Below are 22423 nucleotides of genomic sequence, written 5' to 3'. Positions count from 1 at the left end.
GCACAAATGGTTAAGCGTTAAACCCTTAATTATGTTTCTTAGCAAAATGGTGGCTAATGGAAGCCATATGTGCTAGAATAGTGGCCACCTCCCAGATTCCTACAGCCTTTGCAAGCCCAGGAGGAGGATGCCTCAGAACAGTTAAGCAGTAGCCAAGTCTTTGCCAGTCTGTTTAGCTTCCCATTTTCCCTTCTAAGAAGCTTTCCCTTTATATCTTGAAAAACCTTACTGAGAAGTATAACCATCCTGTTTCACAGGGTACTTTGTTTCTGTTCCTACTGATAGATCATTCTGAAAAAGTTGATTTAGGTGCTCTTAAAATGGGTTTTGAAGTCTCCAAGTTCTGACTCCAGACTCCAAACCATAGGAGGCAAAGATATCCAAGGTGCCAAGGTAATTCCATTATGCAAAATAATTTCCTTTCTTAAAAGACATGCACACAAATAGGAAACTGTTCAAAACAATACATGGTGGTGGGGGTGGGCTTTACAGTTTAGTGGGATGACATAATGGTACAGAGGAAATGACTTTGCAATTACATTTCTCTAAATGGCCTGAACTTGGTGTCACTGCTGACATCATCTGGAATGGTTACAAGGCCCCAAAGGACTGCTCCAAGGACTAAATGGCTGATCCTCTGTCTCAAACCAGATACTGTCTTAGCCTGAGGTCCTTCATGGGTGCCACTGCTGAGGGCTGATAGCTGGAGGGAGGGAGCTCCATCCTCAAGTAGTTCTTAGGCTCCTTTTGAATTAGCCATGCTGTTCTGGGATGTCTTCTGTGATTTGGCCTGGAGTGTCTAGGTAGAAAACACAGGCAATGGTTGCAATTAGATGTGTAAGTTCTATAGGAGTCCCTTTTTTCTTTTCCTAAAGTAATGACAGACTTGTTTTCCTAAAGTCAAATGAGGGTTTATAATTTACTTTGGTAATAAAAATGAAGAAGACAGGCAAACAAGGCCCCCAAGTACCTTGGGGATCACTTTCTCAATGTCATATTCACAGGTATCCTATGAGCAGCTTTGGTCCTCAGGGCCACTTCACAATTTAACTCTCTCATGATTTCCCTTACTGTTTATTTATATCATGCTTTCTACACTTGCCCCAAATTCTTTCACTCAAATGGGAAGAGTGATTAGATGAGTAATTTTTTATTTACAGGCATTTCTCCTAAAATTTTAATTGCTTTCCTACTAGTGTTTCCTAACATCAGAAGCCTGTGTAAAACACATAACATACAGAAAACTATTTCCATCTGGTTCATAAAAAAATAAGGATCCGCCTATTTTGTAATTAGCTTCTAGACTTAACATGTTTATGTCTGGTCCACCATTGCATTGGTTGGTAATTTTTTTCACTTTTGGATAATTGAGGTAAAAAAAATACATATAGTACTCTTATACAGATGACTAAAGTTCTGCCTATAACTTCCTGTTTGGATGACAGGAAGAATTGTGCAGTGTTTTGCAATGGTCATAATTATAGATTCTCACTACCCTTGGAGATAACTAAAGGGAAAGGTTTTTTGTATGCTTATTTTGTTTCTTGTTAGATACTTACAGCTTCTTTAGAAGAAGTAGTGGGTAATGAAATAGGTGTTGATAGTGTTATGGGTGATGATGGTACTAATGGCAGTTGTGTAAATTCTTCATCCTTAAACATCAGAATTGAGAGTTGGATTACTGATTTAAAACAAAAGTAATGGTTACAATTAAGGATTATAATATTAAAACTAAAAATGCCATTATAATATAAATTAAACATTCATCAGAAAGATGGAAAGTGGTATCTTCTATCTAGCTTTTCAAATATAGCAATAAACTCTGGAGCAGAAAAAATTATAGAAAAGAAAAGGAAATTTTAATTTAAAAAAAAATGTGGGCTGGGGTTGTGGCTCAGCGGTAGAGCACTCACCTAGCATGTAAGAGGCCCTGAGTTCAATCCTCAGCACCACATAAAAATAAATAAATAAAATAAAGGTGTTGTCCAACACAACTAAAAAATAAATATTTTTAAAAATGTATAGTGGATCTACTCTCATGACTACCAAGAACAACTACTTCATATTCAGAAATAACTATTTCATATTCTCTCTTTTTTTTGGCAGTCCTGGGGATCAAACCTAGGGTCTTACACATGCTAAACAAGCATTCTACCACTGAGCTACATCCCCAGCCCATAACTGTTTCATATTCTGGTATAGAATTCAAAAGGCGAAATCTGGAGTCAAATTACATATAACCAAATGTTGAACTTTTTTTTTTTTTTTTTGGTCAGTGCTGGAGATCAAACCCAGGGCCTTGCACATTCTAGGCAAGCGCTCAACTACTGAGCTATACCACCAGCCCCAGGTGTTAAACTTTCTTAGAAACAGATCAAACAGTACAATAAATATTCCTTAATAAGGAAATAAATTCAGTTTCATTAAGAGGATTAAAAATAGAGAAAATTAATGTAGCACTTTTTTATATTTTTAACTTAATCAAGTGAGAAGTAATTGTCTAACCTTAGTTCCCTTCAATTGAGGTGCAGAATCTACCGTGTCCTCTTTGGAGTCAGGAGAAGTAGGTGATTCCACAGGATTGTCTGTCTTTGGAACCTAAGGAAAATAATATTTTACATAAGCATTAGTTTTCTGCTCTTCCTGAAACTCCAGTTCTTTTTACAGTAGTCAGTGCCTTTTAGCACAATTTGCTTTCCATTAAAATCCCTAACTTCCTCCTCAGACTACACCCTTATGAGTAACATATGAAATATGCCCTTGAAATAGCAACTTAGTATTACTATTTCTTTTTGAGTTTTGAGCTCTCTATATACAAATGTTACACTCTAATTAAATTCTAGTATTTGAAATCCTCAGTTATTAACAAGCCAGTGACTTGCCAATATTGGTACTATTCTCAATCTCAAAAAGAAGTTGCCATTTCTCAATTACTCATCAGTTTCTAATAGCACTGACATAGCCAAAATTGACATCTATTGGTTTTAGTATCATAGTAAATGGTAAATTTGCCTGACTAAAATATAGGTATTCCTTAGTAAAAGCTCCTAAAAAGCTAGGGTTAGTGGTTAAAGTATATGCTTAGCATGGTCTAGGCCCTGGATGACAAGCAAAATGAGAAGAGGTAATAACAATAGATAATAGGTTAGATTAAGGAGCAACGATAAAATAGATAGCTAACCTATCATTAAAAATTATGTTAATTATCGGCTGGGGATGTGGCTCAAGCGGTAGCGCACTTGCCTGGCATGTGCAGGGTGCTGGGTTCAATCCTCAACACCACATAAAAAAAAACATGTTGTGTCCACCTGGGACTAAAAAATAAATATTAAAACAATTATATTAATTAGATTTGAAAAAACAAATATCACTATAATTTTTGGAAATAACTTCTTTTGTGTCCTTTGGAGGAAAGGGAGCTACCTAAATTCAAAGTCATAGAATCATATATATATTTTTTTTCTTTCTTTTTTTTTAGGCAAGTGCTCTACCACTGAGCCATAACTCCAGCCCTGATAGTATATGTTATTTATGGAGCCTAGTATGCTACTTATTTTCATTTTATAAAAAGAATAGAAGTTTAAAAACATGAATGAAAAGAACAACCAATAAAATTCCAAGGAGCTTGTCACTTTTACCATAATTCCTTTCTTACTCCAGAAAGTAACATCTTGATAAAAAGAGTTTATACCCATGTAGAATAATTTTGAGAATCCAAATTTTAGCCTGAGACATTGTGGTCCTCCAAGAAGATTCCTTTGCTCCCGAAAGTGGTCTGAGATGATAAAAACCAAAAAACCTTTGGTCTGTCTTGAATGGTTCCAGGAGTTTGATCCTGAACTCACTATCCTGCCTTCATGGTCTGTACAAAATTGCCCCTAACCTTCCTAGAACCTGCCCTGGACAAAGCCCCAAGTCAGATACTCTGTGGTAATACATAAAGGGAAAGCAGGGTGGCATTTCCTGAAGTAGATATTTCATGCTACAACTAATTATCCTTGTCTTGTCCTAGGGGATCAACCTCATATCTAAGATTTAAAATGACTGGACCTAGCTGGGTACAGCGACACAGGCCTGTAAATCCCAGCAGCTTGGGAGGCTGAGGCAGGAGGATCATGAGTTCAAAGCTAGCCTCAGCAACTTAGCAAGCTCCTAGGCAACTCAGTGAGACCCTGTCTCTAAATAAAATACAAAAAGGCCAAGAATGTGACTCAGTGGTTAAGTGCCCTTGGGTTCAATCCACTGTACAAAAAAAAAAAAAAGGCTGGTCTTCACTTTGAGTTGTATTTCCTTTCTTGCTTATGACAGTTCTGAGTCAGACTTGAAGCCACACAGTAGTGGAAAGCCCTTTCTGATGGGCTCGGAGCAAAGTGCTCCAGTGCTTTGGCCCATCCTGAGTTGGTTTTTCAGTGAAATAACAGGAGGAATAAAGTTACTGAGTTGAAGGCAAAAATAAAATGAGTAAGGAAATGAATTACTTTCTGTGTTAGTCCTTCTTTGCTTAAAAATCAATAGAAATTTAGACAAATGAAATAGGAACCATTCAGTAGAAAAAGGGAAGGCAGTGTGTATACGGGGGGCGGGGTAGAATCTGCTAATGAAAACTAGATAAGGAGGAAAAAAATACTCCTATTCATAAAATTCTTGTCTTTTGGATTAAAGGCAATAGGAGCCCTATGACAAGGTAGTCTTGAGTGCCCTTTTAGGGTTGGGGTTTGAGAGTGCTGGGGATTGAACCCAGAACCTCATGCATGCTAGGCAAGCACTTTACCACTGAGCTGAACCCGTAGCCTACTCTGAACTTTTTTTTTTTTTTTAAGAATTATAAAGAAAATGTTAAAGCTAGTTGAGCCAAATTCCAAAAGAAATCCCAGGTGTGACAGTAAGGGGAAACAAAACAGTGGTGGAGAAGCCTTGGTTATAATGGACATATAGTTGATTCTCCCTAAACTCAATTACTCACTTCTCCACTTTGTGGTATTTCAATTGGCTTTGGTTTCACATCTATCAAGTAGAAGGTGCGCGATAGGAGCAGAAGGGAAGGAGGGACATTCTCCTTCAGGTGGAGGTCCAGCCACTGGACAAAGAGAATAAAACATGACAGAAACAATGTTAAAGGTGAAATGACCCACAGTCATCTACTGCTTCCCTGAGTTGCAACTCCCCCCACGCTGAACAAGTATAAAATCACCAGCCAACAGACTTCTCCCCCAGTGCTAGTACCTGGTACCTCCTGTTAGTACCTCCTGCCCCATACTTACATGCCCCCCCACACACACACACAGTAGTGGGATCACTCAGACCCAGAGACAGAGCGATCAATTAAGTTCTCAATCCAATTATGATGAAAGTATTAAGCATCTTCTCTAAAACAAAAAGTGGCATGAACCATTAACCAAAAATTAGAATGAGGGTGAGATATAAATTTTTAGATATTAAGTCGGCCAAGCTTTAAAAAAAAAAAGTTTTTAGACCATTTATATGTACACAAGAGACAATTAAAAAAATAAAACGCTTTCAATAAAAAAAATGTCTAGCATGCCTGTAATCCCAGCAGCTCGGGAGGCTAAGGCAGGAGGATCATGAGTTCAAAGCCAGCCTCAGCAACTCAGTGAGACCCTGTCTCTAAATAAAATACAAAATTGGGCTGGGGATGTGGCTCCATGGTTGAGTAACCCTGAGTTCAATCCCAGCTATCTCCCCCTACCCCCCCCACCCAAAAAAAAAAGAACAAGTCTGTTTTTTCCACCATCTTTCCATGCTGCCATCATGGTGCACATAAATGTCCTGGCTGATGCTTTCAAGAGTATCAGTGTGCTGAAAAGAAGCAAATGCCAGGTCCTATTAGGCTGTGCTCCAAAGTCATCATCTGGCTTCTGTGATGATGAAGCATGGTTACATTGTTGGGTTTGAAATCACTGATGATCAGAGCTGGGAAAATTGTTGGGGACCTCACAGCTAGTTAAACAGCCTGTGATCAGCCCCAGGTTTAATGTGCAGCTCAAAGACATAGAAAAATGGCAGAATGATCTGCTGTCATCCCAAAAGTTTGGTTTCAATGCTCTGACTACCTAAACTGGCATTATGGACCAGGAAGAAGCAAGTCAAAAACACAGGAGGGAAAATCCTGGGATTCTATTTTAGGGTGTAAAACACAAAATTCCTTGATGGAAAAAAAGGCTTCCACCCCTATTCTCAAGGCACCTTCTTCCCTAGAAGGAACCTTTGGTACCAGGTGTGTGTGTGTGTGTGTGTATACACACACACACACACACACACACACACATATATATATATATAATATATATATATATATATAATATTTTGTAATAGGGATTGAACTCAGAACCCAGAAGTGATTAACTGAGCCAGCCTTAACCATAATCCCCAGCCCCCCTTTTTTATGTGGTGCTGAGAATCAAACCCAGTGCCTCACGCATGCTAGGTGAGCGTGCTACAACTTGAGCCACGTGCCCAGCCCTCCCAGCCCTTTTTATTTATTTACTTATTTATTTTTATTTTGAGACAGGGTCTACCGAAGTTGCTTAGGGCCTCACCAAATTGCTGAGGCTGGCCTCAAACTTGCAATCCTCCTATCTCAGCCTCTCAAGTTGCCGAGATAACAGGTGTGCACCATCATGCCTGGCTGATTTATGTTTTTAATTTTTTACACAAAGGGTAATATGCACACAATTTTGTCCTTTGCTTTTTTTCCATTGAGATATTTTGGCAATTAATTCATGTCAGTAGATGTAGTACTGACTCTCTCTAAACACTAGCAAAAAATCTCATTATATGGAAATTTCATAGTTTATTTGATTGTCTTATCAATGATCTTCAGGTTGTTCCCAATTGTTTGCTATTATAAATGGTACTGCTGCACTGGATAATCTTATACATATTTCATTTTGCACATGTCCAAGAATATGGGATAAATTCCTAGAAGTAAAAGTGATGAGTCAAAGAGTATATGCATTTTTAAAGTTTGAAAGATGATGCCAAATTACTCTACATGGAGATTTTTACCAGCAATGCAAGAATGCCCCTTCATCCAAGCTCTTAACAACACAGTATGATTACAACCTCTGATCTTTGTCAATATAATAGTGAATGTGGCATCTCTTAGTTTTAATTTATCATATGAGTAAAGTTAAGATTGTTAAGTTTACCATTTTAAAATTTTCCTTTTTATGAATTAGACAACACAGGATTATCCTTAGTGGAATTCTTTAAGTAATATGTAATGTTAAATATGATCAATGATTATATTAATATCTTTGTTCCCTTGCTGGAGATTATAAAATTATATACCCTTTCAAGAGGGCAATTTGACAGTACAATAATCAATGACATTTAATACTCCATGTTTAAGAAATTCATGATCTCAAGTATTTCTATAATATGTTCATCTTCCAACCATAGTTGGTCTACATGTAAGAGGAAATAGCTACCTATTGTACTTTTTTAAATTATAAAAATGAGAATTTTAACAGGAGTTATTCCTTTGTTTTAAAGCATTGATATTTTTACTAAATTACTATCTGAAGGATAATATTAAGCATCTATTAGCAAAGCAAACGCTTAATTGGTTTGGAGCATTAATTGGGCACTACTAGGTAAGGTCCAGACATCTAGACAGGTTTACATCCATAAAGCGACTTGAATGAGAATTTCTGCCCAGACCCTTAGAGTCTCTGAAGTAGACAAAATTCTAAGGTGGCCTCAAGGTTCCCTGGTGTACCCACACTTTCTCGAAGGTACTCAAACACTCTTCTAGGTATTATGAGAAGGGATTTGAGATTAAGGCCCCAAGTCAGCTGACCTTGAGATAAAGAACTTTTCCAGTTAGGCCTCACCTAATCACATAAACCCTTAAAATCTGGGGCTAGAGGTCAAAAGTGAGAAGTTTGATATTTGAAGTGTGAGGGGGATCTGTCATATAAGAAGTCCACTGCCAGCTTTGCAGATAGAGGCCAAGAGGTATGGCATAGAGGTAGCTCTTGGTGCTGACAGCAGTTCAAGGCTGGCAGCCATTGAGGAAACAAGGACTTCAGCCCTACAGCTACAGGGAGAGGGTTTCAGTCACTGAACTGAATGATCTTGGCAATGGACTCTTCCCCGTAGCCTTCAGAAAAGAACACAGCCTACATCTCTAACCTATAAACTGTGAACTAAGTTTCTATAACTGTAATTTGTAGTACAGTTATAGAAAACTAATATAATGTCCCATCCCAGTCAAAGTACAAAATAAAACTAACTTCTTCGGTATCCTGCTACTCAATGATATGAGGCAAAATATGTAAAATGGTTCACTTGTGCTATGGTTTAATCTTAAATGTCCCCCAAAAGCCCACGTGCTAAAGGCTTTGAGATGGTAGAACTTTTAGGAGGTAAGGCCTAGTGACGGGAAGTTAGGTCATTGGGGGCCTGCCCTTAAAGGGGATATTGAGATCAGGCCCTTCCCTTTTTCTTCCTGACCACCTTAAGATGAATGGAATGAATGGTTCCCTTGGAATAAATGTTCATCTTATCACTTTGAGATGAACAGACTTGTGCCATGATGAACTGTTTTGTCACAGTCCCAAAGCAATAAGACCAAGTGACCATGGACTGAAATCCATGAGGTAAAATGAACCTTCTGATAAATTAATTATCTTGGGCTGGTAGAGTGCTTGTCTTGCATGCACAAGGCCCTGGGCTCAATCCCCAATACTGGGGGCGGGGGGGAACCTCCTATATTTTGTCACAGCAATGGAAAGCTGACTAAAATAGCTTGCAAAGTAAATATCACAAGATGAGGTCTGCAAATCAGGGGAGATTTGCTCCAGAGAAGAGGGTCTGAGGGTGCTGCTGCTTGCCTCTGTGAGCTGTTGTTGAAGTTGTTCCTCAGTAAGACCCAGTGATCTCATCCCTCGGGCCCTACAAGCAGATTGTAGTTCTGACACACTCAAAGTCTTCACCCCTTCTTTGGCAATTATCTGCAAGAAATGTTAAGGAACAGTGTTAGATCTTTGTGTTCCAATTTTATCTAATTTGATTCCAGCAAATCAGTAGAAATCCAGAATTTGATAAGTTGATCCTTTGTCCCCTACATTGATTGCTGCAAAGACCAGAACCCTAAAAAAAAAGTCAAAGTGACTTAGAAAGGTGGTAGTTTAGATGAAGGAAATCCTGCTAACAGGTATTAATAACAGAGACCTTACTTTCTTTCTTACTTCTTTTTCTTTGTTTTGTTTTTCTTACTGGGGATTGAACCCATAGGCACTTAACTAGTGAGCCACATTCCCAATCACCACCATCCCCCCCCTTTTTTTGAGACAGAGTGTTGATAAGTTGTTTAGGACCTTGCTAAGTTGCTGAGGCAGGTCACTAACTTGCAGTCTTCCTACCTCCTGAATTGCTCAGCTTATAGGCATGTGCCACCATGTAATAATAGAGATATTTCTATAACTCCTTCCCAACATTTTATCAACAAAGTATTTCCCCTCTTGCATTTTGCATTGTCTGGTTGTAACATCTCCTTTCCCCTTTCATAGCATCTTTAGGGTTCATTAGAAAAAATGTTGTATTTGAAAAGCTTTCATGGTAGCATCTGTTGCATGTCCCAGGATTATTTTTCCTCTGCTGTCCCCTAACACCACTGTGGGAATGGCTCTAACTGATCCACAAAACTGCCTCAATAAATAATATAATAGTTTCTGCTTGATATAATCCCAAACTATGGTACCTCTGGTACCAGTATTGCTTATTCCAAAGTTCTGAAAGCACATGTAAAATCAAAATGAGACCAATGGAAACCAGGTGTGTTGGCACATGCCTGTAATCGCAGTGGCTCAGGAGGTTGAGACAGGAGGATCATGAGTTCAAAGCCAGCCTCAGCAATGGGTGAGGACTAAGCAACTCAGTAAGACCCTGTCTCTAAATAAAAAGTATAAAATAGGGCTGGAGATGTGGCTCAGTGATTGTGTGCCCCTGAGTTCAATCCCTAGTTTTAAAAAAAAAAAAAAATAGGCCAATAGGATCATGTTTTGCTTTCACGGTTCTGGGAAGCCTGCTCCCACAGGTAGAATACTTTATAACAGCTGATTTAGATTCAAGAAACACTCTTTCCATTTTTTTTAAGACATCTAATTAGTAGTTATATTCTAAATGGTGCTTTCTATAAGATGTCTAGGCTGTGCTTCTCCTTCCAGCATTATGCTTTACCACCCACTTCTAACCAGCCCAACTCACTCAGCAGAATATTTACTTTGGCACCAGCTCCTCAGTAGGGGAGCAGAGGTGTGCAGGGTAAAGCCTTGCCAGGAATCTACTGAGCTGCTATTTCCTTCCCAGCAGGTCCTAACTGCTTTAGATTAATCTCAGCTAAGACATCCAAATTACTGACTGCTTATGATGGCATTTTTAAGAAAATGGGTCCCAGTATAACAAACAATTTCTAAAATGATTGTTTAAACCACTCATTTTGCCAGCATCAATCCATGAGCAGACCCAACAGAAAATACTGCACTTCATCACAAAGGCATACTAAGATGCCTCCCAATGCTTTTCAAATCCTCTTCAGCTATGGTTAAGCTCTTACTTTATCATCTGCTTTTATAGACTTCAATGTCATCAGGAGCTGAAAGCGGAGCAAATTGTTGGTTCCAAAGGTCTGCAATTCTAGCAGTTTACAAAGGGCAACCAGCTGAGGTCGATCTAAGTGCTCCAGGGGTAGCTGATCCTCAAAGAATTTGGAAAAGCGAACTATCTCCTTTGTGCTGGGTTTGTGGCCTGTCTGGACCTAGGCAATGAAACAAAGAGGCTAATTAAAATGTATTTCCTACTAAATGTAACTTTCCCAATAGACCTTTGTGGGGGTGGGTATAAGGACTGAACTCAGGGGCACTCAGCCACTAAGCCACATCCTCATCCCTATTTTGTATTTTATTTAGAGACAGGGTCTCACTGAGTTGCTTAGTGCCTACTAAATTGCTAAGGCTGGCTTTGAATTCTCAATCCTCCTGCCCCAGCCTCCTGAGCTCCTGGGATTACAGGCGTGTGCTACCACGCCCAGCCCAGTAGACTTTTGAAATAGACAACAAAGCATTTATGAACATTATTTTCTTTCTTTTTTTTAAATTTTATTTTTGTAGTTGTAGATGGACAGAATGCCTTTATTTTATTTGTTTATTTTTATGTGGTGCTAAGGATGAAATCCAGTGCCTCACACATGCTAGGCAAACACTCTGCCACTGAGCTACAGCCCCAGCCCATGAACTTTGTTTTCTGTCTGGAACTGGAATCACCTGAAAAATAAAGAGAATTGTGCTGTTCTTTCCAAGAAGTTACTGTCAACACATTGATTACTTAAGCTTTCCTGCAAACTACTCTGTTTATGTTATATGATTACAATTAGTGTATTTTATAACATACATATTAGCATTTTCAAAGATTTGAACAATTTGGAAGATCCATGATGACATGCATTTTTCATATAACTCCAGCTCAGAAGTTGTTTGGTATGATATAAAAGACTAACACCTGTTTTACATAGGATGATAGCTGTGTAGAATCATCTCCCATATTGGCTCTGTTCCTCCTTGCCATTTCTGTAATTGTTTCTTGAAGGAATTTTGCTACTTCCAGTTTTGCAGCCATTTTCTTTTTCTGTTTTTCTTCCTTAATAGTAGAAGAGGAAAAAGTTAATCTTTCATGACTACAACTTGGCAAAGATGGAAGAAATAACTATCACTTTGTTATTGCATATCCCTATAACATGTAGTGTAATAATATTATTTGCAGGCCTAATTGGGATTCGTGAGAACCAGGGCAAATATAAAATAGCTTGTATTTGAAACTTGTTTCCTTAATCTTGCCTTCCTTCCTTCCTTACTTACTTCTGTACCAGGAATTGAACTCAGGGACACTCGACCACTGAGCCACATCCCCAACCCTATTTTGTATTTTATTTTTAGAGACGGGTCTCACTGAGTTGCTTAACACCTCGCCATCTTTCTGCCTCAGCCTCCCAAGCCGCTGGGATTACATGTGTGTGCCACTGCACCCAGTTTACATTTATTTCTCATTAATGAAATGTTCATTAGCATTTAAAAGATCCGAAATGTCCCCTCAGTGGAAGGCTTTATCATTATTTAGAAAGAGATACTATTTCTTAACCAACTAGGTTGCTACTTGAGCCAACTCCTGATCTGAATAGACCTGGATTTTGCTCTACAAAGACAAGGAAATCAATTCTACACTGAAGTAGCTTAGAGTCTAAATGGAAAATAGATATAGTTAATTATAATACAGAGAGTTAAGTGTTGTAGTACATATGAAGAAAAGCACTACACAAAGAGGAATAAAATGTACAATCTCAAGACAGTAGGTTACCAGTATTTCTTAATCCCTATTTTTCATAAAAAATCTATGTGGTAGCATTTTCAGTCTAACTATGGTTAGTGTGTTTGTGGGTGGAGAAAAATAGAAAAAAATATATCTATATCTAGCTATATCTATATTACATAGATGATTACATATGTAGATTATATAATTAGAATTTCCTGAGCAACTTAAAAACATACACATAAATACATATAATAAACATACATATGTATATATGGTTTATATATAATATGTAAATAAGTATTATGTTTTTATATATGTATGTACATATAAAAATGTTTTTTAAGTCACCTCTGATATTCTAATGATCATCCAATTAGAGGAATCATTGATTTTTAGATCTTAAAAGACTCAGCCAAAATGAAAATACACAATAGCAATAACATGGTGATTAGAATCTGTTTGGTCAATCACTCATATCCTTCCATCTACCCATTTATTTATTTATTTATTTGGTACCAGGGATTGAACTCAGGGGTACTTAACCACTGAGCGATATCTCCAGCATTTTTTTATATTGTATTTTGAGAGAGGGTCTTACTGAGTTGCTTAGGGCCTCTGTAAATTGCTGAGGTTGGCTTTGAACTCTCTATCCTCCCACCTTAGCCTCCCAAATTGCTCGGATTATAGGCACGACACCATTTATTTATTGAGTATGTACCATGTACTAGGTGCTCTAGATTAAAACTAGCATAAAAGAGATATGAGTTACTGTCCTCTTGGAACTTCTAATCTAGTGAGATGGACAAACATTAGTGACTAATGATGATCCAGTACTTCCACAAATTAACAGAAAAATAGAATGAATAAGTACTATGAAAGAGAAATGTATGGTTCTTATTTACTTATTATTATTTTTGTGTCTGGTACTAGGGATTGAACTCAAGTTTGCTCTACCACTGAGCTACACTTCAGACTCCCTGCCTTTTTTTTTTTTTTTAACTTTGGGACAGGGTCTCTCCAAATTGCTCAGGCTAGTCCTGAAACTGCAATACTCCTGCCTCAACCTCCAGAGCACTAAGATTACAGGGTTGCACCAGTGCCCAGACTAGAGAAATGCATGAGGAGCACAGAAAGCTCCTCCAACTCCCTCTCTGGAACACCACAAGTGTGTGTGTGTCTATGTGTATGTTTGGGGAAGGTATAGTGTTCAAAGGAGAGGTAATATTTAGATAAATCATTTCCCCTATTCCCCCCATCTTCCTATATCCACTAATACTTTCCTTGGAATGTTGTGGCATTAATTCTAAATGATGATTTTCTCCCTCCCTCCCCCCTCCCCCCTCCCTCCCTCCCCCCCCCCTCTCTCTCTCTCCCAGTACTGGGGATGGAGCCCACGGGTGCTCCACTGACCTACATCCTCAGCCTTTCTATTATTTATTTATTTATTTAAGGCAGGGTCTCACTAAATTGCTAAGGCTGGCCTGTAACTTGTGATCCTCCTGCCTCATCCTCTAGATCCTGCTTGGATTGTGCTATTCTTTCTATCCTGAATATCCTTTTCAAACTGTGGTAAAATTTCACTCTTTTTTTTAAGTCTCAGTTCTAAAGTTACCTCTTCTGTGAAATATTTCCCAGTATTACTGATTTAAAAGTTGCCCACTTTGTCCTCTAGTAGTTTTGTTCATACCTTCATATCACTGTCTAGTAGTCACAGAGAAAGGGAAAAGTGAAGGAATTGTGTCTGTTTTCTCATCCATCCCCTAGATTTTTTTTTTTTTTGATTGAACCTGGATTGAACCCAGGGCCTTGTGCATGCAAGGCAAGCACTCTACCAACTGTGCTATATCACCCAGCCCTCATCCATTCCCTTGACAGCAACACAGCACTAAAGGGTCTGTGTGGCTGAATAAATTCTACCTACTATTCAATTAGTTGCCATAGTGGGCTTTTGTTATCTTTTAATTTTTTCTAATTAAAATTCAGTAGGAAGGGATAATCTTTTAAAATAAATGGAACTAGAAAAACTGGATATCCACATGCAAAAAAAAATCTAGACACTGACATCACACCTTTCATAAAAATTAACTCTGAATGGATCATACACCTAAATGTAAAATGCAAAGCTCTGAAACTCCTAGAAAAAAAAAACAGGCGAAAAATCTATGTGACCTTGGGTTTGGTAATGAGTTTTTAGCTGCAATAGCAAAAGAATGATCCATGAAAGAAAAATTGATTAGATGGGCTTCATTAAGAGTGTTTGGAGGCCAGGGTTGTAGCTCAGTGGTAGAGTGCTTGCCTAGCATGCATGAGGCACTGGGTTTGATCCCTGGCACCACATTAAAAATAAATAAATAAAATAAAGGTATTGTGTCTATCTACAACTAAAAAATATTTAAAAGAGTGTTTGCTTTGTGGCAGACACTGGTCAGGAATGAAAAGACAGGAGACTAGGAGAAAATATTTGCAAAATGTTTGTCTAATAAAGGACTTTTTTCCAAAATATACAAAGACTCAAAACCACAATAAGAAACAAACCACCCAATTAAAAAAGTAGACAAAAGATCTGAATAACACCTCCTCAAAGAAGATACACAGATAGTAAATAGTTACATGAAAATATGCTCAACCTCATCTATCAGGAGAGAACTGTAAATTAAAGCAACAATGAAATACCAGTACAAACTACTAGAATGACTAATAGCTAAAGCATGGACAACATCAAATGTGGGAAAAGATGTACAATAACAGAACTCTCATTCATTCCTGGTATCAATGCAAAATGGTACAGCTACTTTGGAAGACAGTTCAGTACTTTCATGTAAAACTAAACAGTATTACCATTTGATCCAGCTAGGTAAATACTCTCCTAAGTATTTATCCATATGAACTGAAAACTTTCATCCACATGAAAGCCTGAACACAATTATAGCAATTGTACTCATAATAGCCCCAAATTGGAATCAACCAATTTTCAACAGGTAAATGGATAAACTGTGGTATATCCATACACTGGATAAGACCTGGAAGAATTTTAAATGCATATTGCCAGAACTCAACTTAAGCTTCATCGTAAATATCCCTTTGCTTATCATGGTCAAAGTTCTGGGTTTGATCCCCAGTACCACCATACACTCCCAGCCAATCCTAAATTAGAAACACTACCTACTAGTGAGAAGCAGTCTCCTTCCCCAATCCCACCTCACAGCGCTAGGGATCCAACCCAGGACACTGAACATGCTACATCTCAACCACTGAGCTACATCTCCAATTCCCAAGAGAACCAGGCTTTCTTACTGAGTTTTTCTTTTCCTTTTTAGTACAGGGACTGGAACCCAGGGGCACTCTACCACTGAGCTATACCTCGAGCCTTCATTTCTAAATTTTGAGATAGGGTTTCAATAAGTTGCCAAGGCTGGCCTCCAACTTGTGATCCTCCTGCCTCAGCCTGCTGAGTTGCTGGGATTACAGGCATCAGCCACCACTGGCTCTTCCTGAGTTTCTTATTTGTCTGCAACTGATTTATTGTATAATTTTAGGCAATATTCTTAAAATTTTAATATATTTACCTATGGGTTATAACTATTTTTCAGAAGCCAGCCTAAAAAAGGCGATAGACTGCATGATTGCAAGTATATGACATTCTGGAAAAAGTAAAACTATAAGGATAGTAAAAGGATCAGTGGTTGCCATGGATTGGGGGGAGGAGCAAACAAGGAACAAATAGATGGAGCACAAAGGATATTTAGAGCAGTAAAACTATTCTGTGTGATGATATGAAGATAGATAGATGACATTATGCATTTACAAACTCTCCAAAAATGGTACACCACAAAAAGTAAACCCAAATGTCAAGTCTGAGATTTAATTAATGAATGTATCAATATGGTTTCTTTAGTTGTAACAAATGCACCACACTAGTGTAATATGGGGGATAGAAGTATATGGACATTCTCTACTTTCTGCCCAATTTTCCTGTAAACTTAAAAACTGTTCCAAAAAGTAAAGTCTAGTTTTTTAAAAGTTCAAAATTTCTACATACCTTTTTGGATTCACTTTCAAAAGTTGATGGCAACATCTCTGGGAAGAGTTTCAGAAACACTGGTATCAAGAATTCCATGAAAGGTACAATTATGAATACCATAAATGGAACCAAGCGGAAGAAATCGGCACAAGTTCTCAATAGCTAAAGAATTAAATGCAGAAGCAATATTTCATTATTTTATGATATGCCAAGAAAAAAAAGCCTGCCTTGGTTCTTAAACTGTTAAGAGTCAAGATGGGTTTTCTGCACCTGTTCATAAAATAGAAAGGTGGGGTTTTTCTCTTCACCATTTTTTGGTGGTACTGGGGATTAAAAACCCAGGGGTACTCTATCCATGAGCTATATCCTCTGTCCTTTTTATTTTTTGACAAAGAGTCTTGCTAAATTGTTGGAGACTGCCTCAAATTTGTGATCCTCCTGCTTTAGCCTCTGGAGTCCCTGGGATTACAGGTATATGCAACCACTCCCGGCTAACAGTACTTTGCATTTCTAATGCACATTAAACCTGAAATCTTTCAATCCTTGGAGAAATTTAAAAACATAACTATTCTATTGACAGATATAAAAAGCAATAAAGAATACTGCTTAAAGCTGTACAGCAAGTCAGCTGTAGACAAATAAGAAACTCAGTAAAAACTGGTTCTTTTGGGAATTGGGGATGAACCTCAGGGTAGAGCATTTACTTAGTACAAGGTCCTGGGTTGGATCCCTAGTACTGTGAGAAGAAACTCATTTTCACCAGTAGTTAACTATTCCTACTTTAGGATTTGAGATGGAAGGTGTTGGGGATCAAACCCAGAGCCTTGAACATGCAAGGCAAGCTACTTTGGGATATTTAAGATGATGTTTATGGGCTGGGGATATGGCTCGGTGGTAGACTGCTTGCCTGGAAAGCATGAGGCCCTGGGTTCAATCCCCAGTTCAAAAAAAAAAAAAAAAAAAAAGATGAAGTTTGAGTTTAAAACTTGGTTCCCAAATAGTTCATTTAAATTTCACATCTTCTTGCTGGAATACGATTTTTGCCTACCCGTCGTCTCTCTCGTCTGGTCAGCACCTGTCCATGAAGTAGCCTCCAAGCCATTTTGGCAGCAATTTTGGTGTCAATCCAAAGTAAGTAGAATCCGTTGTAATAATATTTAAGTTCATCCATAATTTTTTGTCTGAGAGATCGCTTTCCTTCTTTAATATTTATCCCAATTTCTTCTGTGGTCTGAGGGCTTATCACCTTTGCCTTTTCTGGGGTTTGCTCCAGCTGAGGTTTACCAGGGTTCTGTTGTAGCCAGCAAGCTGATGTGTGTAACTTTTGTATTGGCCTAGTTCGTAAATGAAGTATTTTATTGCCTGACTGACTGGGATAACAGTACTTCTTGCTTCTATAGTTCTTCATATATGTCTTATTTAAATGAGAATCTGGCAAGTGAAGAAATGCAAGTGATGGGGAATAAGAGCAGATAGGATGGACAAAATGGCTAGGGAATCTGGAATAAAGAGTAACATTTCTGAGTTGAGCACATACTATTACAAACTTAAAGAATATTTTATCTATATTTTATTTTATTTATATTTTATCTAGTTAAAACTAAACTTTTTTAAGCTCAGACAGCTCCTATTTATTAGTGAATGAATTATTTTTTGTTGTGGTGGTGATGGTAGGGATATAACCTAGGACCTCACATATACTAAACACATACTAGACCATTGAGCTATACCATCAACCCCAAATATAATTTTTGCCTCAACTGATAAATAGTATGTTCTATGGTTGGATATGCTCTATGAGAAATATTAATAAGTTAATTTCTAAGAATAAATTGCTTAGAACTTAGAAGTCCTACAACCATTAACTTTAAAATCTACTAGCACACATCTATATGTCCGGGATTATGTTCAATAGTATTGTCTCCATGGACTACCATATTGTATCTTTAACCACTCTACTGACAATAGGAATGTTTTAATGAAACTTTCCATGGTCCCTGTGGGGGTTAACCAATCAAATAATACTACTTTGTCTATGTAATGTTTATGGACTCCCTTAAATGAGAGGCACTTACAACAGAAATGTCCTTTCATCTAAAATTTCTCAAGAACATTAGAAATTAAAATTAGAATTGGAGTCAAGGAACTCTATATTCTATCACAACAGCTTATAGCCTTTAGTTAAATAAGACCGTAAGATATATCCTTTTTCTATTCTTTCATTCTTTTTAAATTTTCTTTTTAAAGGCAGTCTCTTCTATGTTGCCTATATCATCTGCCCAGCCTGGCCCTGCACTTGAGATTCTCCTGCCTCAGGCTCCTAAGTAGCTGAGATTACAGGCTCAGGACATAAAGCTTATTTCTTTTTTACCCCAGTGCTGGGAATGGAACCCACAGTCTCATGCATGCCAGTCATGACTATACCCCCAGCCCTCCAGACTATTTTTGAAGTATCCCAAAATAAAAATATTCTTTGGATAACCAAAAGGGAAAATTTACAATGTGATAACACACCCTAATGAAATAGGAATTTGCCATAGAAGGGACTTGTTCATTAGTCATTTTACTCCTTTTTACATCAAAAGGCCTCATCAATTATAGAGGTGTCACTCTATAATTTTATGTGTGTATATATGTGGTACTGGGAATTAAACCCAGAGCCACTCTACCAATGAGCAATATATCCAGCCCTTTTTAATGTTTATTTTGAGACAGGGTTTACCTAAATTGCTGAAACTGGCCTCAAACTTGCAATCTTCCTGCTTCAGGCCCTAGTTGCTGGGATTACAGGCCAGTGTATCACTGCATCTGACTACATCTTCTACCTTACTTGTACCAGACCTCAACAAAACTACTCAGCCCAAGTTCTAAAGCATATAGAAGATTTTAGTAAGTTTACATTAAAATGTCAGCTTCCTAAGAACCAGCATAATCAAAAACCAACAAGATTTTAATTGTGCACTAAACCAATCCTTTTACACATATCCTTTCCATCCAGAAGAATGAGGTTCATATACTTTTGGGGGTTGGGAAAATTCTAATGCTTACCTTGTACGGACAATAGCTAAGACTGAATTACAACTGTTGAATGCCATATTTATTTTTCTGTGAACAATTTTAACAAAGAGACCTAGACAAAAGAAGTAAACAATTTGGTATTTTAAAAAGACATCAATTAAACAATGAGTTACTAGCTATTGCAAGGGCAGAAAATTTGCATATTCAAAGTACAAAACCTCATTCAAGTTCATTCCTAACAATTATTTTCTTAGCTCTGGATTTGAGTATGGAACTTTCAGATCCCAAAACACAGAAATGATCTCTAAGATAATGCTTAATGAAGAAGATATGACCGTCAGACACATTTTTATTTCTGGTCAATATGTCTAGTAATCTTCCTTGGATGGTGGGCAGGTATTTAAGAAGATGAGACAAACACACCTATTTGTAGACTAGAATACAAGTAGAAAGCAGATACTCTGGATTTGTTTTCTTCTCCCCACCTTTTTCCTCCCCCCGTGGATTTGTTTTCTGTTAGCTTTTTCCATATTTGGCCAAGCTACCCCAAACCCTATAGCTTGAAAGTATTCACTAATCTCTTTTATGTAGCAGTAAAGATATGCATGGTGCCTATATTCAAGTGCAGGGAAAACGGCGCTAGCGATTTTCCAGAGCCCAAACTGAGCTTTCCTCCATCCAGCGGCGCTTTTCAGCTAGGGGCAGCAAGGAGCTGTAAGAACCCTTAATATCTCACACTATCTACTTGGCTTTCCTGCAACTGGGTTTAAAGGAGCATCAGGGTCTTTCCTGGATGGAAATCTTAACCACAGAGCTAGGATTTTGAACAGGGCTCAGCGTCTCTGGACCCAGCCCAACGGTGGAGGGTGCTTTGCTGGAGCGAGACAAGACCTGCTGGGGCGGTAAATCCCGTCTCCCGCCGGGCACTCCTGCACTGGGCTGTACAACCACTTCCCAGGCTGGCGGACCCGGGCGCAGACAGGCCGGCCGGCAAGCCAGGCTTTTCGCACAGCCCCCACGCCCAGGGTTCTTGGGGTTACCTCTGCCGCTGGCACATCATTACCCAGGTGCAAACGCGCCCTCGGCTTCCTGGGTCAGCGACTTTCGCGCGCGTAGTACGTGGGTGGACTGTTGTGGGGTCTGGGGATTTTTGACTGTGTGTGCGCGGAGGTGGGGCGGATACAGGAACGATAACTCCTAGTGATCCGTGTGGTTGAAAATGAAGACGAGGAGAAGAGGGCTCTGGACACAGAAGAGAGACTTCGGAAGTGAAGCGCGGAAGGAGTGGGAAATGGAGGTTGAGCTCCAAAGTTTGGGAGGCCAGGGAAGAGGACGAGATCACTGGCTGAGGAGGGCGCGGTGGGAACTGGAAACTGTAGGGAAAACGGGGCGCTGATGGGAGGGGCAGGATGCACAGGGAGCGGGCTCCGGAGGGGAACACGCAGGCACGGTCCAAGTAACAGCCTGAGGACTTGGTCCGCCCACCCCTACCTCCTCGGCCGGGCTCCCGGGAACGGCCGCCCAGGTCCTCCCAGTTCCTTCCCAATTCCTCCCTTGGCCCTTCGAGCTAGAAGGGCCGGAGGCCAAGTCTCTATGACTCCACCTCTTGCCCCTCGCCCCGTGACGTCACTCTGAGTGACGACACCATCAACCAATGAACTCTCAAATTCTGTGGAGGGCGGGCGTCCTTCACCGGGGCCACCCAGGAGGCAGCAAGGTCTCCTCACCAGCGAAATGACTTCTCTGCTGGGTTTAGTTTAAAGAGCGTCTGTCTTGGAGGATCGAACACTGGCGTTTTTCTGACTGTCTACACCCTGTAATCTGTGGCTACCCCCCTGGGAAACCCCCTAGTGTAGGTTGGATTAAAGAGGCTCTTAGCCTAGCGTAATTTGTCTGATAGTCGCCATGGTAACCATCCCGGAGTCACGAATGACATCATTTTGATGTATTCTCCCTCTGGCCCTCGCCCCCCTCTAACTCCAAAACTGCCTACGGGGACTTGAGCCGGGAGGAGGTAGTGGGTGGCAGAAGGGCTTTTTTTTTCCTCCCCAGGCCCAAGGTTGGAATGCTGTGAAAGCTGCACCTGGAAAACTGGATTCCACTAAAAAATCTTTGCTTTATAAATGTTCTCTTTAACAAGCGTTGCTTATAATCAGTAGTTTGTGTAGAAATCTCTATATTTAAAATGTACATTATATGGGCTGTGAAATTAAGTATGCGCTGCAGGTTCAGGGGGCACTTCAGTTCCTAGAATGTGAAACTGAGCCATCTTGGAAAAGAGAACGATCTAGAAATATTCTTGTTCCCCAGTTATCTCTTCGTATCCATTTGATCTGGCTGTCTTTTAAAGGAAGAGAAAAATTTTAGTGGCTTTACCCTAACACCAGACAGCAAGGAATCGCTTTCTCGAAAAGAACGCCTTCTCTTCACATGTAAACCGGCTACATACTTTACTCATCTGGGCAGCACATTTGTAAGAATGAAAGATGGCGGGTATTAAATTTCAGTAAGAAGTGCAAACCGCTTTTAATCCACAAAGCATTTTTCAGCTAATAACCAAACGATTCAACTGTTAAATAGGCAAAACTTATCAGTTTGGCCACTAGAGGTCCCCTTGTGCATATCTGATGCCTAACTTTCCACATGAAGGTTTCACTTCACGTTCTATGTTTACTAGAATGAAAATCTACAAGGCTTCCCTCCTTTACCTTTCCGTCCCTGAAAATTCACGAGGGTAAATTTTGAATTTTAAAATATAGGTATAACTTTCATATTGATTTCACAAATTAACCACTGTTTTACCATAAACACATACTTTTCTGGAAAACATTATAAAGGATCCAAAAATATTTGCCCCTGGTTCACTGGGAGACATTTTATATTAGGAAATATTCCTATTCATGTATTGTATTCATTTATAACCAGGCACAGTGAAAATCATTAAGTATTCATAAACCAGATGAACAATTCCATGCCTAGCATTTGAAAGATGAGCTAGGTTTTCTACTACGGCCATATGTCAGCAACTCTATTCTAAAAGAGTGAAGGGTTAAA

At 39.0% G+C, this 22423-nt stretch overlaps 1 protein-coding gene across 1 annotated transcript; it reads right to left on the bottom strand.

Annotated features, from left to right (window-relative positions):
- Positions 1-736: 736 nt before the first annotated feature.
- Letm2 (leucine zipper and EF-hand containing transmembrane protein 2) lies at positions 737-20469 on the bottom strand. The gene is made up of 11 exons (XM_077792668.1): positions 20410-20469; positions 19400-19481; positions 17400-17850; positions 16370-16513; positions 11524-11661; positions 10583-10783; positions 8859-8978; positions 4964-5077; positions 2506-2598; positions 1560-1652; positions 737-799 (listed from the first exon to the last, which is right to left on the bottom strand). The coding sequence occupies exons 2-11, from the start codon at positions 19444-19446 to the stop codon at positions 737-739; spliced, it is 1464 nt and encodes a 487-aa protein (XP_077648794.1). The 5' UTR covers positions 19447-19481; positions 20410-20469.
- Between the last annotated feature and the right edge of the window lie 1954 nt (positions 20470-22423).

This window comes from Urocitellus parryii, chromosome 14 (genome assembly GCF_045843805.1).
Source record: "Urocitellus parryii isolate mUroPar1 chromosome 14, mUroPar1.hap1, whole genome shotgun sequence".
Taxonomy (NCBI): domain Eukaryota; kingdom Metazoa; phylum Chordata; class Mammalia; order Rodentia; family Sciuridae; genus Urocitellus; species Urocitellus parryii.
Note: the sequence above shows the minus strand (reverse complement) of the source record. Positions and strands in the feature narration are given on the sequence as shown.